At 38.5% G+C, this 17,637-nt stretch overlaps 1 protein-coding gene across 8 annotated transcripts in view; it reads left to right on the forward strand.

The window, feature by feature from the left end:
- SAMSN1 (SAM domain, SH3 domain and nuclear localization signals 1) overlaps nt 1-17,637 on the forward strand; it is a 132,913-nt gene that overhangs the window by 56,848 nt on the left and 58,428 nt on the right. For 5 of the 8 annotated variants that reach the window (XM_069024313.1, XM_069024290.1, XM_069024306.1 and 2 more), the window contains 5 exons: nt 2,593-2,730; nt 8,902-8,942; nt 11,395-11,432; nt 12,868-12,954; nt 16,718-16,785. In XM_069024313.1, coding sequence (XP_068880414.1) covers nt 2,602-2,730; nt 8,902-8,942; nt 11,395-11,432; nt 12,868-12,954; nt 16,718-16,785 — 363 coding nt within the window. In that variant the 5' untranslated portion in view covers nt 2,593-2,601. Of the gene's footprint in view, nt 1-2,592; nt 2,731-6,701; nt 6,777-8,901; nt 8,943-11,394; nt 11,433-12,867; nt 12,955-16,717; nt 16,786-17,637 lie in introns of those variants that run through there. The other 3 variants (XM_069024334.1, XM_069024344.1, XM_069024350.1) reach the window with 3 other exon arrangements.

The raw sequence follows: 17,637 nt of genomic DNA on the forward strand, positions 1-17,637 counted from the left end.
CTTGTTGCCTCTTTTCTCATGTGCCTTCCCTCTTTCCAGCACCCTCCTTGCACATGCTGGCAGTTTCTCCTGCAGCCATTCTCCCACACACCATGGGCTTTATCCCATCCTTTTACTTTCCTTTCTTGTGGTCACCCTTTCCCATGCTTTCGCTTTCTTGCTTGCTTTCTTGTCCATGTCCTTCCTTTGTCACACCCTTGCTCATTTCCCTGCACTTGATCTTTTTGGTGCCCTCCCCCTCTCATGTGTTCACTCTTTGCCATTCCCTGGCTCTTCAGCTACACTTGCTATTTCCCATGTGCTTACTCCCCCCACACTCCTGTGCTTCCTCCTGCACTCACAGCCTTTCCATTCCCTTATGTTCACTCTTCCTCAGGGAAACTTTACTTCTCATCCCATATCTCTGTCTCATGCTCTCTTTCTTGTGCTCTCCCACTCTCATTCATAGCTCCTCTCGCTTTCACACATTCTGTCTCTCTCCCTTGCTACCTCATCTCTTTGTCTCCTCCAGCCACTCCCTGCTTTGCATGCTGGCTCTTCCTTGTGCACTCACTTTTTCTTGTGTTCTTCCTCACAGCAGTCATGCCTTCTCATGTGCTCCACTTGCATGCATCCTCTTCCTCACGCCCTCATAATTCTTCATGCACATCCTACTCCTTGTGCCCTCACTCTTTCACATGGACCTGCTTTTTTTCTGCACACTTGCTTTTTCTTATGTGCCCACCCTTTCTCACACCCTTGAGCTCCATCTTTCTCACACAAGATTTCTCTCTTTCTTGCTTGAGCCCTTTCTCACATTTTTCCTCTTTCATGTACTAATTCTCACATGCTCCCCCTTATGCTCTTTCTCCCTTTCTCTGTTTCACCTCTTCTCTTTCCCCCTCTCCTCCCTCTCTTATCCTTGCTCTTTTCCCCACTTCTTCCCTTCTCTCTTTCTGTGTTCTTTTGGTGTATCCTTTTCCTCCCCCCACCACTCTCTCCTTTCACTGTTCCTTGTCCTATCTTGTCTCTCCCTTTTTAGCTCTCTCATACTCTCTCTTTCACATGAGTTATCCTTTATGCTTCCATCTCTTCATAAATACTCTCCTCACCAAAGTTGTGTATTATTCCCTATTGAAGGAGAAGTAAATGGTTGCATTTCACATTTCAGAATCCTGGAAGTGTGTAACAAGTTTTTAAACTCATCATTTTTGTCTAGAAGTGCTCAATCCACAACTTCAGATGGGGAGGCTGAACCATCACTGCTATATGGCAAAATACTTACAGTGATAAAAAATAAATGCTGTAATAAAAAAAATGCAGTTGCTGTCAAAACCCAGGCTCAGCTGGATGTTCAGTGCTTCCATGTGTTTCATAAACTAGGCACCAATTTCCCAGGAAGCATTAACTCATTAGTTCCTAGAATAGGCTCAAGTATGTAACTTGAGTATTTTCAAGAAGTTCACCATGAAATATTTCTCCCAAAATATTTATTTTGGTTTATCAAGAATCTAGCAGACTGAGGCAAATAAAGATCCATTGATAAACATTGTGCTTGCAAAAATTAGTCATGTCTTTGAACTGCTGCTCCACCAGTCAAAAATATTGCCTGTAAAGCTTTACATATTAATAATATAACTTCAAATATACATCTGTGTTTATCTTCTGTACTAAAGGAACAAATGCCTTTAAATAATAATATACCATGTTAATTTCAATGGTGTTGCTCTGCTGAAAGTCACACTGCTATAAATTTGATTTATTCCTTAATTAATGCAGTTACAATTAGTAATCAAAATTCATTGGGAAAATATTCAGTGCAGATCAAAACGGCAACATCTAAAATCTGGGATCATCAGTTAGAGTGTCTTTAGTTTTGCCATCTGCTTTCACTTAACTCTTGAATTATGAAATGGCAGTGTGTATATGTAATCCTGGCTCTTGGAGTTGCGGGATAAATGCGAAAATCTTAGTTTCTATTAAAATGTTTATATTTTTGGTGCTTGGAGAAAAAGAACCTTACATGTGCATTTAAACACACTTTAAAAATTTCAATGCCAATGGAATTTTTAATTCTAGCCATTATCATTATTTTGGGGGCCTAAACCATCGTTGTGAAATTCTGGGAGCTGGCAGCATTGTTTCAGTCTGTTTCTAAGTAATGGGGTTACCCTTCTGCATCAAATTAACTTTTTTTTCCTGTATAGAAGTACTAAGTATAAAACATTTCTGTGGTTCATATAAAAGTTTTCATGGCATATGTTTTTCATAGTTTTCACAGGAATTTTCATGTAGTGTTCCATTGGAAATATGCACCTGGTTTTACTCCTTCTGAGCAGATAATATTCATTTTTTGCTGTACCCTCAGCTTTACACATGGCAACCTGTGGCATCTAACTCATGATACTGGGAACTCCAGCATTTGGGTACTTATTAAAATCAGCTCCTGCATGCCTTTTTAGAGAAAAAAACTAAATAAAGGATTTCAAAAGACAGGGGAGGAAAACCACACTCCATTCTGCAAATCACACAAATGTCTTGCTTTTTAAATTACTGTTAATTTAATATGTTTGCAAGTGTTCATCTTTGAAACTCTGTTTAAATGTATTTTAGGAGGGCTCCATGGACAGCTTGTATGAGCCTGTCCCAGAACATCAGGAAGCCAAGGATACAACTACTCCTGACAGCCAGGCTAACACTCCAGTGAGCACACATGTAAACTGTGGGCCACCTGACAGGTCTCTGTCTTTGGTAAGTAACATTTAATTGCAAAGCATGCAATGCATTTTGCAAAAAACTGTTGCTCTGTACATGGGCACATGTCTGTTCTGCTGGCTTATCTGCCAGTTTCAACTATTTAGGCTCCTTAGAGCCAAGCCACTGTTCAAATCTCATCTCTGTAGCCAATGACCTGATTTCTGTCCACTCTTAACAAGCACACTTGAAAAGCAGGTCATGAGTTCCTCTACTGTGAGCAGCAAAGGGAGATTAGTGCAGCTGCACTGGACAAGGGAATTTCTCTTTGCAAGTAACAGCATATGAAAACTCTGGGTACACATATTGGTATGGTTTGTGTCTAAAGAATATACTGTTGGTGTCTTTGGTTGTCCTTTTTATTAATAAGAAAAAAATGCATTTCTAAAGCATGAGTTGCATGAATTTTGTATCTGATGGCCTCTGGAATAAATCTGACATTTTACAAGACCTCATTAGGCAAACATGTGAAGAAGGTTGTCTTCTGGGGGTTTTTTCCTTCCTAAATGATGTTACCCTACTTAATCCTTTCCTATTTGTGTGTTATTGGTATAATATATGATGCTTTGACAAATAATTTAACATGGTATATTACATTTCATAATCTTATTAATTTCATAATCTCTGTTCTCTGCTTTGCAATGTGCCTTTGCTTATAATTACTGTTTCCATTTCAATGTATGATGCAGTGTGGTGATTGAATAAAGGGGAAAACAGGATGTTCATCATCCAGAGGAGACTGGCCTCCCTTCAGATATTGTGCCAGGTTTTACCCACATGCTCTCTGGATTAGGTACCATGTACCTATGAGACTGCTGGGCCTTTGGAGTTGCAATATCACACAGCAGGTTTGCACACAGGATTTGCTTGGAAAAAGTGCTGGAGCTGGTGGGATAGCAGAATGGCTGGGGAATTGTGGCATGCACTTGTTAAATTGCTAAAGGACTGAAAACAATTTGTTCTTTTTAAACCCTTCTGCTGTAACCGTCTCACTCTGTGCATGTCCCTCTCTTCCAGATAATCACCTTGAGATTTTATATAATGGTCCTGGTTTTGAGAGTGTAGCAGCGCAGAGATCTCAAGATGATTCCTCATAGCATCAGCACAGATCTATGAGCCTGGGCTCTGAAATGTCCCTACATTATAATTTTCCTGCAGTAGGTGGGAGATGCTCTCCTGAGCGACAGTGTTTTTCCCCATTACCAGGTTGTGACCTTGTCACTCTAAGAATGAGCCACCTCTACAGTGTTCCAGTTAAGAGTGTTTAATTGTGGTTGTGAAATAAGGCTGGAACCTCATCCTAGCACGACTGTAGTATCTTCATTGTGGGAAGCTCTAGTTATTTGTATACTGCATGCCATTATACATGCCCAATGTCTAAAGATGAACATGATATTACAGCTCCGGCATTCATTCAGTCTTTTTCCCCTTTGCTGTGACGCCAAACCAACTTAATATTCAATGACTGCTACACTAATATTTCCTTGGCCAATAGATGTTCATCTGGTAGGAGCAGTATTTAGACAAAGTAAAATGAAAAAGGCAGATTTGTTTTTTTTGGTTTGTACCCAGAATAGGACATATGATAGCCTAACAAACTTTACAATAGAAAACTAATAGCAATTTATTTTCTCAAGGTATGGTAAAGATACAGCCATAGCACTGTGCTCTGCTATGGTTTTCACAATGTGTAAGACTAAAACTGCAGTGGTTGTTTACATCAGGCTTTTTGTTTCTTCCTTTTTCTTGTTTTAGTCTGCTTTTTATTTGGCAGCATCTTCAGACTTTTCATTGTGCTGCTATAGAGTTAGGCTTCATAAATTATTTGGCTAGAGAAAAATAATCAACCTATCCAGTACAGAACTTTGTTTTCCTTGAGCCAACCTGCAGAAGCAGATTTGCTACTAGTGTAGGATTAGAAAACATTAATCTGAACAAATTGTAGCAAAACGTCTTTTACACTGCACAGTGTTTTGTGGGATGGCACTGCATGGTCCATGGAGATACATGTATAACAGTGAATAGAAGAATCCAGCTCTTTGGTTTCTGCTACCTCTAGTCATATGTTTTTGTTTTCTTAAAGGAGATATTATGGTGATGGCCCATTTATTCATCATTAAATATAAAGTTCATCCTCAATAAAAACAACACTAAATGGGGTAAGCGCACCTGGCTCACTAGGTATTAACAAGAAGCTTCCCAAGGCTGGCTCTGGGTTTTATTTTCTGGTTTGAGAGAATATTCAGCTCAGCACTTAACTAAAAATAACGGCTGGATGCTGTGTCACTGTGCTGGCCGTAGAATCAACACGATTATTTATAAAATACTTTCTAGAAATGGAAAATGAGATTAGTGATGACGTGTCGGCAGTAAGACCTATGGAAAAATATCACTAAGGCCAGAGGCCTGTGTGTAATGTTATCTGCTATTTCTGGCATGTGAGTTATTAGAGCTACACCTTGGATGAAGCCGTTAAGCTTATTAACTGAGCCCATTTGTACTTCTCTCCCATTTTTAATTCCGTCACTTGGTTCCAGGCTGCGGGGCAGCCCCCTCTGCATGATAAATTCAGAACATTATTGGCTCCATTTAGCCATCCATCATTATGCAGTAATGCACGTATGTAAGTGCACTGCTAAGTAGGTATGGACTCAAGTGAATGTTTAAATGGTTGGCTGAAGTGCGGCAGGTTCCACAGAGCTGTTAAATCTCCAAAGGCTGGAGCGGCCTGGCATGGCACACTTCCTCCTCAGGAGGCTTTGCCCCTTCCTTTTTCCTCTACACCTTCAAAATCGACAGGGTAGGGATCCAGGATCAGCTCCCCTCACACTTAAAAATGGTGATCAGGGCTACAGAAAATTCTTCCTTGTACTGCAACAAGGTAGTGATTTTCTTGCAGTGAACTTGTCTGTTATGATTTGTCCTAATCATAGCTGAGCTGTGCAGTTCTTCTGGAGACGTGGGAAATGCAGGGTAGTTTGGTCACTGGAGCTGTGCAAGACATCATTCACTGAACATACTCTTTGGACACTCCTTTTTGGACTATGGCTCTTTCTGCTCCTGGCCAAATATCTGCCCAAATGACACATCTTGTATGAAGAAAAATCTGTCTTTCATGTACACTGTTCTTCTCCTTCACGTAACTCCAGATGTACTGTTCTGAATACTGTTTAGTATTCTGAATTATTTGCCAGGGATGTTTCCACTCTGGGTTCCTGTGGTAGTATCCTGGGCCTGTTATGCACACCTGCCTTTTGATTTCAATCCTCTTGGGGAATTGGCCTGTTAACTTTGTGGTTACTTTGCCCATTGCTCAGCTTCAGTAATATTCTCAGAAAGAAAGAAAAAATTAGATTTATGGAGTTGTTTTTGTACTTCATGCATAGCAAATCTGAATTGGACCTCCCTGAGAAACAGCTGGTAGCCATGAGCACATAATGAATCATATGGGTACTCTTTGCCTGTAACTATGCTATTAGCTGGGAAACTGAATTTCTACCTCTTGTCACCTGGTGTTACAGTCTTCTACCTCATGAGCTGTCTCCAGCCTCTCAGGAAAAGAGTCTTCAGTACTAGAACCATTTATATATATATATCCTGTCAGACTGCAATCACCAAATGTCATAAGATCCACATATTTTTGAACTGCTGACCATGATATAATTGACTATCCTGTGTATCAGAAAAGTGCCAAAAAATTTGTCAGTCATTCTAAGCTGTTGCCAGGAAAATCACAATCAGTTGTGATACCTGCCTTAATCTGAAATGTTATAATTGGCCTTTGATTCCTGTGAGGGCAAGAAGAGGGCTGGTTATCTGAAATGATCATTTCCCTGTTTGCAGCACAGGAGCTCTAGCTTTTCTCAGCCAGCTTGGAAACACCAGAGAGTTTAATTCTATTCCTTAAATTCAGGGTTATTTGACAAAATCAGGAAGAAAAGGACTTTATCAATAATTTCATCGTGCTGGGTTTCCCCATGCGGAGTTTGTTTCTAGGAAACACATCTAGGATAAGGAAGGAAAGAATTGTTCCCATAAACAAGGTAATTATGCTCTTTGGAGAATGTGGAGAGTAGAGTCTAGGTGAACCCTAATTTACATCCTAAGATAAAATATGTTTTTAAAAACTAGTTTCACATTAAAGTTACATACAATTTTAAATGTATACTGAAAAGATACTTCTAAAAATTACAAACCACAGTTATTTATTCTTGTACCCCAGTTTAGCCACCCGATTCAGAAATAGCAGGAAGAGTGTGTTGAATGAAAGGTGCCATTTTTAAATGGCCATTTAAGTCCACTACATATTTCATTTTGGCACTGAAATCCTGTGAACTCTCATCAGTCATCACCTCAGTATATGATGTACTGTCATCAATGCAACTTTGCTGGACTTTAGGAATTTCAGGTTTCAAGTTGTGGAGCAAAAGATTAAACCCTGTTTCATGGTCCCCACCAGGTGTTTGGCATGTGAAGATGTGAATCGAGTCTTTCTAGGTGTATGGCCACAATGGGGGCTGTCTCCAATTTTTTCCCTAGATCATTTTAACAGATTTTAAGTTACAATATCCTTTGGTCTCTGACTTCCATGCACAATGCTTCCTTTAACAAACCTCTTTGAAATCGAATATTTGATATTTTTCAATGAAATTTTGAAACTACCCTTTAAAATAAGCCTTAAAATCACTTATTAAACATTTTTTAACTTCTCTGTGTTTGTGTACCTCATCTAGTCATTTGAGTTATCGAAAAGACTTGTCCCAAGACTAAAATGCTGACAATTTTTCAGCAAGAAATTTATCTTACATTGCATACATCATTTCAAAGAGAGGTACAAATTCTGTATACTCTTTTGATCTGCATCTGTGAACAAATTGACACAGGCAAGAAAAAAGATGTGGAAACTGCATACAATTATTAGCATTCACAAATATACATGCTAAAAGGACCTCCTACGCTCAGCTAAAATAACTCAGTGCAGGAAAACAGCCTTTTCTTAATGCACTCCCTGAAAAAGCTTAAAAAAAAAATCTATGATGGGTTTTACTGAGAGGAGGGGAGAAGTATAAAATGCTCAATTATGCACTTATATGGTTTTATGTAGTGCAGGTTTTGGTTTTTTATCATGCAACCTGGATGACATTTTAAACTTACTATGGCCAGAGTCATGCAGATGTAGTTAGTGTTACAAGAAGGAAGTAAATTAAACATAATATTATGTGAAATAGGCCCAGATACACTAAGTTTTCAGATTTATAAAATAATGAATGGTTATATTATTTGTTTTTAATGCCTCTTGTTGCACAAGAGATTGAAGTGGTATCATCATGGACACTTTTATTTGAGTTCCTGCTTTCCAGGCCCGAAGAAATAAATGCAAAACTGATACAGTGCTTTGATATCCTGTCTCAGGAGATATCACAATAACATAGGGACAGAGATCTCTTCTGTCCTAGCGTGACATCCTCAGGTTTTCCTACAGTTAAAATGAACCTTTAAGTGCATGGTTAACTGCACAGCAAACATGCATTGACACGTTTTGGCATTATTTGCCCAGCAAGACACCCTTTTGTTCTCTCTTTCAACAGCTACGTAACTTCACCTCCTTCCCACACCTTGTCAGGGTATAAATATTTATTGTCTGGGCCCTAGGAGCTGTGTGATCTTGCCTCCAGGCCAGTGTTTGATTCTGATTTGCTCCCCCTCAGAGCTTCCAGTTTTATTTCCAGTTTCCTATTCCTCTTCCACATTCCCCTGCACGTTTGGGTTTACAGAGTTTGTGTCCTGTGTCTGTCAGGAAACCACATCCCTTTGCAACATATGGGTATTTTAATCCCCATGAAGTTCTAAAAGAATCACATTATGTAAGAAATACGATATTCATTCTTGGGGTATGATCATGGTTCTCTGGTTTTTCAGGGGTGTTATGGTTGTCAGCTTCCTGGGAGCCGTGGATAACTGAAGCCTCCTGAAATCAGGACACATAACTACATATATTCTCTGCTGCACTGTGTCCTCCACAGCTTCAGCTGTGGCTGAAATGTTAGTGGATATTAAAAATCACACATCAAAATTACATAATTCATTTTCTTCTCAGTGACAAAAGTAATATATTTGGATTAAACATTTTTGATTTTCATAGACCTTTTTTCTCTATCTTTTTAAAAGGAGTTTCCTGACTTTGAGAACACACTGACCAAAAAAAGAAAGTAAGTTGAGACCAGTTCAAGGTCTACACAGTGTCACTATATTTGTGTGTACCTTTCATCCTTGTTGTTTTATGAATGTTTGCCAATGTTGCTTTCATTCTCACAGAGTACATGTATTAATGTTGCAGTTGAAGAGCAGGTAACAAGCTTGTAATGCTTTACTGAAGCTCTTTTGCCATGCCTTTTTCATATCCACAAAGCCTTCTTCCAAAATATCAGAACCAGGACAGCTAAAATCAAATGCAGTTAATCTGAGCTTGATTTAACCATATGTCTGCTTTTCTGAGAGATTGAAGTGGTAACCTATTTTATAGCATGTTTGCACCATTGACCTGATAATCTCCTGAAGACATTTTTTTTTTATTTTGTTTGTGTTTTTAATCCAAGTAAAAAAAAATAGTTTGCAAAATGATTTGGATAAAGCAGGTCAGACACTATTTTATGAATCATTTTTGTGACAGCAGCATGTTTTGAATCCATTCATGGACACAATGCTATGGTTTGGGCTAATGATCAATATTTATTAGCAGGCAGAGGAATTCATTTTGAAAATTCTTTTTTTGCTTCAGGTTGAAGGCTATTGCATTACTGAAGTGGTCCCCTTCAGATGAAATCTGAAATCCTGCCTAATGGAATGATACAGACAGATCTTATCTGTCTGCTGTGACAGACATGAAAATCCCTGGAGTTTTTGTCGGTTTTTGTTTTCTTCATTTGTAGGTGGGGCCCCACTAAATTCAGAACATCAATGTTATCTGTGTCTGTTGCTAAAAAATCTCAAAATGGGTAAAGATTTCTCAGCAAATGAAGAGCTCTTTTGTCTTAAACACGTGTTTTAATCTATTTCTGGTCATCTGATAAAAACACTAATAACTTTTCAGCTGCAAACACAGAGATGTGTGCACTCATCTGTGAGACCTCAACTGTATGTCACCAACCAGGGCTCTATGAAACTCCTCCCAAAATTTCACTAATTAAGATATGGACACAACTCTATTACTCTTGGATTTCTCATCATTCTTTTACACTTTAAAGGAAGTCAAACTACTGTGGAGGCCTTACCAAGCTCTATCAAATATGATGAAATCACCTGGATGCCTAGAAGTGTCCTGCTTAGATCAGAACTAGGTCTGCCCCAGGAATAAAAACAGCAGTCTATCGCTAAAATCTCAAATTTTGCAAAGTAAATAATACTATTCTGTTTGCAACCTAATCCTATTCTAAACAAATTATCAGAATTTAGAAGGGTCGTTGTTATCATTTGGCTGATCAATAACAAAAAAAAAAAAAAAACAACAAACAAACAAAAAAAAAAAAAAAAAAGAGCAAGCTGGAAGAAAATAGTTTGAGTCAACCTGAAAAGATTTTGTAATGAAAACTATTTTATTGTGTCCAGCCACCACTATCCTGGCATGACACTCCCAGTGATAATGCAGAAGTTTTCCCATTGACATTCCTTGTAGATATGCAAGAAGTGAGTGAAGAATTAATCATTCTCTGTTCCCTACAATGGGGCAACAAGGAAGCACCAAATTATATAAAGTAGCAGAAATAACAGAAGTATTCCATGTTTAGAGAATGAGAATTAAATTGTGGAATTCTGGAATCAAAAAACCCAATGATTTTAAAATGAACTAGTGGGTACAGACCAGTTCCTTAGAAAACCCACAACTGTTCAGCTGCACCCTCTTGCTCAGGAAACCCTTCAGCACCTACATCACTGAGGAAGGGAGAGGGATCCAAGGTTTTGTGCTCTTTCCCTGCTGCTGATCATTGTCACAGATTCCCTGCTTTCATCTACTATTACCTTTTGGCTTCATCCACTGCTCATAAAATACTCTCCATTGGGTTTTTAATGGATAAAGTGAAACAAATTAAGCTTTATCCAAAGATTTTTTTTCCCCTCTGATAAGTTAGTCTGTTCTTCAAGTTGTCCTCTATAAACTACTGACCACAGGTGGAAGCATGAAATAGGACTAATCCTTGATGTAAATGTGCAAAAAGCTCAAGGTTTACTGGGGCAATAAAATGTCACTCAAGGTCCTAGGAATGGTATGTTCATATGTAGCTCTTTGTTTCAATCCACTATCATGTCACCAAAGTTCAGGCAATAATCCTAAAAATTGTGGGACACTTCATATCTAAAGGAAAGTATCTCTTCTTTTCTCCCTGATGGGTTCCCCTGATTCCAGCCTGAATTCTTCATTTCGAATAGACACTTGAGTCACATATTCCTGCAGAATGAAACCTCAGATGCTTTGTGTGGCATGTGGGAGTAGATGATTGGGTGAGTGAGAGAAGTAACTCCAATTAAAGCCAGTGGGAATAGCACAGCTAAATCCCTGTGCCCTGCTTTGAAGAATTAGTTTGAAAATACCCATATTTGATTAAACAAGCTTTAATTTTTTCATTCTGACTTTCAGCTAATGGTAAATTCTTTTAATTCTTTTAGATCCATCCAGAAGTCCATGTCTGAAAATGAAGCATTTGGTTAGTAGCTGCTTAAATAATTTACTGTTTACTTGCTAATCTCAGAGAGCCAACTTTAATTAAGGGTCTGATTTGTTTTACAGCTGCTGGAGCAAATGCAAAGGAAAGGGAAAAATAGAATTAAGCTATCAGTATATTCTCCCCTCTTCCCTGCTTTCCACACACATTTGTAGGTAGATATTGAAAACAAACTTGTTAAACACAGAAACCACATTGAGATAAAGAACCTGTTATGGCACAGCACTAGAAATACTCAGCATGTCCAGTGTTTCTTTTAATCATTTCAATAAAACTCTGAAATGTCTCTGATCTAAGAAAATTCAGGTCCCTGCCCTTTCCCATTTTAAACTACTTTGTGAGTTTTCACAAACAAGTTCACCAAGAAGGAAATTCATGGGTTTTGTTAAATACTGTGTATTATCATCTACACTTGTGTTTCAATGGGTTCTATTCTGTAAATGCTCTATAGGAAATAATCATCAGCTTCTTAAAAGTAATTTTTTTTTTTTCAATGAGAGCTTCCTGTTATCATGCTTTCATTTATTCTTTGGAGTTTTTGTTGAGTTGTTGTATCTAGTCCTTGCTGAGTAAAAGGGTTATTGTGTGTGCCTGTAATGATGTGGCTCTATTTCACAATGTGTCTCAGGCAGATGAAAGCTCCCCTGTGTTAAGGCTTCACTCTGCAGCCCTGCACTGGGAAGCCTTTCACACAGGACGGCATCATTTGGTCTACAGCAAACAGGCTGCAATGAATCCCCAGCACCTGACAGGATCAACAAGAGATTTCACAACGAAAATTTTCTGACATAATAGTCAGACTGAAACCCAACATTAAAGAAAACTCAACAAAACCAAACCAAGCAAACCCAGAAAGCACAAACCCCTAATAGTTATCTACACCTTGTGAAGCACGAGCACTGAGGGAGCAGGAGAATGGCCATCTCCTTCTCAAAGCCAGCCTAGTTCTGCCATCCAGGCTGAGACAGTCCAAGCCTTGGAGTCCATGGGGCGTCACTGTGGGCATCTTTGATGCTATTCCTTGCAAACTCTAGCTCATTAATGGTAGACTTAAATAATAATAATTACACAATTCCTGGAAGCAAAACAAAGGCACAGATGTTCTGTGGGATCATAGGTCTTAAAACCAAGGTTTAAGATAACAATCATTCTGATCATGTGTTAACAGTGCTAAATGAGGTATTAGACCACAGCAAAAGATGATACAACCTGAAGTCTGAGCATAATAAATATTATCCATGCATCCATCCAAATTCCTATATTGCAAAATCATCAGTTCATTTCCATACCTGAGCAGATGCTCCAGTGTTCTGCAAGCTTGTTTGATTTGCATTCTGATGCTATTTTTATGGAATTTCCTGTTATTTCACAGGTTTGCTATGAATTCAGGTGACTGCTCTCTGTGCTTTTACTTTAGACAGGAAAAATGTGAATGGCACACTTTGGCAGGGTTCCAGGAAGCCGGAGAATGATTCGTACATCAGAAGGCACTGTCAGCTTGAAGGTAATTGCTAAACATATTTCAGCTGATTTTGCATTTTCCACAAAGTATTTAAAAGGGCACCTAGGAAAATTTCTCATTTTTCACCAATAATCCAGCTAAATAATTTGTCAGGTGTTTTAGAGATTTATTTTGTCCTCAAGGGGGAAAAAAGTAGTTAAAATAAAGCTTATCTCAAAACTGGGAAGCTAAGAACACACTCTGTGACCAATTCACTCTATAGTCCACGGGCCAAAGGAGACTTTCCCTACAGTGAATTGCCATAGCTGTGTTGTACAGGGCTTGCCAGCTGTAGCAATCCACATTTCCTGGATATTTTACCCTGCTCAAGATATCCATCAGGGAAAGGGCATAACTTTTCTCAGAAGAAAACCTTCTGTGGCAGGTGCAAAGGAGAGTTGGCAAAATTTTAGGTGCAAGTACTTCGTCTGATTCTCTTTCTAAACCTGTTCTTACCAACTTTATTAAAACAACCTTACAGCTAATATATGGGAAGTTGCTAATGACACTGTTTAAGAGAGTACCAACATAAATTCGTTAAAATAACATCAAGTGTTAACAAGTGAGCAGTCACCTCACCTATTTAAACACAAACTGGAGTTCAAAAATCAAAATGCTTTGATAATCTGCTTGATGTTGCTTCCAGGAATGGCATTTATATTTGTACTTTTCAAAGTTAGGGTAGATCTCTTATTCTTGCATAATCAGACCAAACCAGACAAGGCTCAGCAGAAGCAAAAACCAAGATATGTGAGATTAAAGTGGATGTATGTTTTGTTCTCAACTTAAACCAAAAAACTGGAAATATATCCTGCACAAATAGCCTAGAGATCATCCACTGATAGAAGATTCCACAATTACCTGGATATGTCAAAGAAAGCAAAGGACAGGGTACCAACTTTCCTTTTGGATTTTCTTCACTTCACTACTTGAAGCTAAACTCTTAAATGTTTGGAAATCTGAAATTTCAATGGGCAAATTCTGTTTCTTGAACCAGAACCAGAAATAAGACAGGACAGGAAGATTTAGAGGAATTCTGATCTTGTGCTGAACTAGTGAGGGGAAAAGGGACCTCCGGTAGGTCTCAGTGGCTTGCAAGGAACTGGTTCTAATGATAGGTGAAAGAAATATTAGGTACTTCTCTCCGCACAAGTCTTGCTTTTAACCAAAACCATTTTGGAATGGTTCTTCAAATGATACTCCAGAGGTTACCGGATTGGAAGTGGGGAGAGGCTGAATGAGAAAGCAGAACTTTTTGACCTTCCTCCAAAGTCTTTTCTACTCCAGGCATTTTCTACCCTTTTAAATATCCAAAGCATGCAAAAGAAGCAGTGCACATTTTAAAAGCTGACAAGTGTTGTAATTGAAGGGCAGGGGCCCAGAGGGAACAGGAAGCAAAGCTGGCAGCTAAATAAAAATCTCCCTTTCCCCTACTGCAGTAAAATTATTTCAAGGGAAGTCCCCTTCACACAGTGGTGAAAACCTTTGCAAGGAGATTTACAGTGTATCACTATCGATCAAGATAATTCGTCACTATTGATCAAACTTTTCTCTTAGCAGAGATAATCCTTCAAGGTCTGCAAGTCTGTTGCATAATATGAATTTCTGTTAGATTTAAAAAGCCACATGTGGTGGTCAGCAATGACTTCTCTGCTTACTTCAGAGCTGTATCCACAGACCCGTCTCAAATCTCACTGAAATCAATGTAGAGACATCCACAGACACTGGCAGCCTTTGGATGAAGCCCTTGATGACAGCATGTGTATTATTACATCTACAAATCCAAGTTTTCCAGGCTGAAAACGCAGTTAAATCGTATCTATCCCACAGACACAATAGTGGGATCACCTGCCTTTGCTTACAAGGCCAAATGCAAATCATCAGCATAAGATCTGCCAGCCTAAAAGCATCATTGTTGAAAAGCTGACTGTGGAAGTCACAGTCATTGGGCTTCCATGAAACATTATGGAGACAAACAGGAAAGAACTGACACCTCTCAGAGCCAGTGGATGTAGTTCTCCACTTCTCCTAATTCGTTTCACAGGAGGGTGACTGGTACCCATGGCCAGACTAGGAAGAGAAGAACACTGCAGCTCTCTTTGTAGTTCATCTATATCTTTTGCATGGTTTCTTTGTTGTTGTTGTTTGGTTGTTTTTTTACACAAATTCCATAATTCAGTGGGCTGGAGAGCTGATCTAAGCCAGATGTAAGAGCATTGTGGGTGCAGGTTACTGTGGCTATCAAAAGACACAGTGGTTGAGGGGAACCACTAAGGTTTGCTTTAATAATTTGCTGTTCTAATTTGTGTTTGAACAATATTCCATCCAAAGCAGTGTCACTGTGGGTAGTCTTTCAGGTTAAGGACATATATGTTGCCCCACAGTTTTTTGTGGTTCATTTGCACACATCTACTCAGTAATAGTATTTTGGATTAGACTGCAGGAGGACTTTGGGCAAAAGGCTGAACACTGCAAGATTTAACTTCCAGAGTACACTCAGAGCACGGGGCTGCAGTGTACAGAGATGCCTGCAGGAGATGAAAACAAGTTATCCTGAGGACCAGAAAGAGCCCAGTTATATTAATCTGGTGTTGCATGAGCACTGCTTAACGTGAGTTATGGCGCTCCTGGAAGTCCAGCTAGCTATATAATGAAATAAACAACCAGATTGTCAGACACCAAGCCCTCAGTAACTTCAGGGAGATTTGTAGGTGCTTAAGACAAAATCTGGAACAGGATCTTATGTGCCTCTTTAAATAGAAATTTTAATAGTCACATTCAGACACTTTTCCATGTGATATCCAAAGAATATAAATCACTCAGAATTATTCACTGAATTACTCTCTCTTTTTCTGTTAATTGTAGGGAATACAATGAAATCAGTCTCAGATGCCTACAGTTAGTTTTTGTGGATCTGTATGTTAAATAAAGTGTTCTTTTGCAAACAGGAGAACTACTGATGCTGTAAGGCATTCCACAGAAGCAATAAGGACACCAAATTAGGATTAATGAGAAAAAAACCCAAACCAAAACAACATAATCCTGCTGTTTTCTAGTGACTTTCAAAAATGTGATGTGATTAGCAGATATTTTTCTTCATTTTTTTTTTTTTCTCCCTGCAAAATAACTGAGTGATCCTGATATCTGTTCTGATGGAATCTAATCACTAGGGCTGTCCTACAGTTGTACAGTGGTGTGTGCTTTGCCTTAAGATTGGGAGTAAAAGTAGATCTTTCAAAGTAGGCTTTCTTAAAATATTTTTTTTCAGATTTGTATGACCTATTATTGCTCATTGTTGTAGTGAAGGTTAATACTCTTCCCATCCAAACATTCCTTCATTGCAAGAGATTGGAGGATGTCCATCCTTTGAAAGCAATTTCTAACCTAATCTAAGGTAAACAGATCTCAGTTGAAAAGATCATTTTTGCCCTTAAGTTTTATATGAATATTCTAGACTTTGCTGCTGTAAATTAGCAGGGCAAGAGGAAAGTCTCAGTGGGGTTCTGGGTTAGTAAAAGGGAGTAAGTACAGAAGCAGAAATAAGCATGAATGAGTTTTCTTTCTGTGAGTCATTTTGCCAATTTGTTCTGCAGTCTCACTTCAAAGCAGTTTAAGATAAAATGTATGCTTAAATGATAAAAGATTAACTTCAGAGAGTCAAAATGTCAGCTCAAAACATCAAGTGCAATTCAAATTATATTCCTCATGAAAACATAAAGCAGGACATTTTAAAGCATGTTTTCTCTTTTTTGGTCATAATTCACAGAAGATAATATTATTGCTGATGGAATACATTTGCTGCAAGGAAAGAAGATAGAAGAAACAACATGTCAGGTGAAACAACTACTCTTTTTTTCAGAATCTAAAATTTCATTCAAATAAAATTTCATTCCTTGTTTCCATTCATCATTTGCCTAGCCTAAACTTCATACTTCAGTATTCCTCTGTATTGTAGAAACTGATTTTAAAAGAAGACTCTGCTGACTTCCAAAGTTGTTCATGATTTTTCTTATGCAGGCCATATGGATTTCATTGTCTAGAAAACCTTTTCCTTCCCTGAGTGAATACATTTCTGCTAAATTGATGTGCTAGAACTGTGTCTGGCGAGATCTGTACTAAGTGTTTAGATCTGTCTTGTGTGATCCATATTGGCATATGTCTTCTAATGCTTTCTGAATTTCTGTAATCATATACCATATCTCTTCTTCCTAAATCTGTATTAGTCATCCCACTGGCATGGGCAATTAATGAATTCTGACCCTTGGGTTTGCATAATCATAACAACAACATACAAGTAGGTAACAACCCATCAGCTGGTGAACAGCAGAGGTGAGGAGAAAGACTTGCAGCTCTGGAATTTGAATGACTGGTGTTTGGGTTTTATTTCCCTTCCAGTCCAATGTTTGCTCTGATAATGTGCTACTTCAGTTCCTGTCTGTGGCAAACCATCTTAGCTCTGCTGATGTCACATAACAGGACATAACAGTTTACCCAGTTTGGGACTAAAAATGTGTAACGCACCTGTATATATGTGTGTGTTCTAAATGAGGAATTAATACCATAAAATTATTTAGAAGCTGAAAAATCTATTAAATTTTCCGTTGCAGGAAAGTTTTAAATTCAAGGCGAGCATTAAACTTTAGAAAAGGCTCTGAGCTGAGTTTCCTCTGTTGTTTCTATAAAATG

Source organism: Aphelocoma coerulescens, chromosome 1, assembly GCF_041296385.1.
Source record: "Aphelocoma coerulescens isolate FSJ_1873_10779 chromosome 1, UR_Acoe_1.0, whole genome shotgun sequence".
Classification (NCBI taxonomy): Eukaryota; Metazoa; Chordata; class Aves; order Passeriformes; family Corvidae; genus Aphelocoma; species Aphelocoma coerulescens.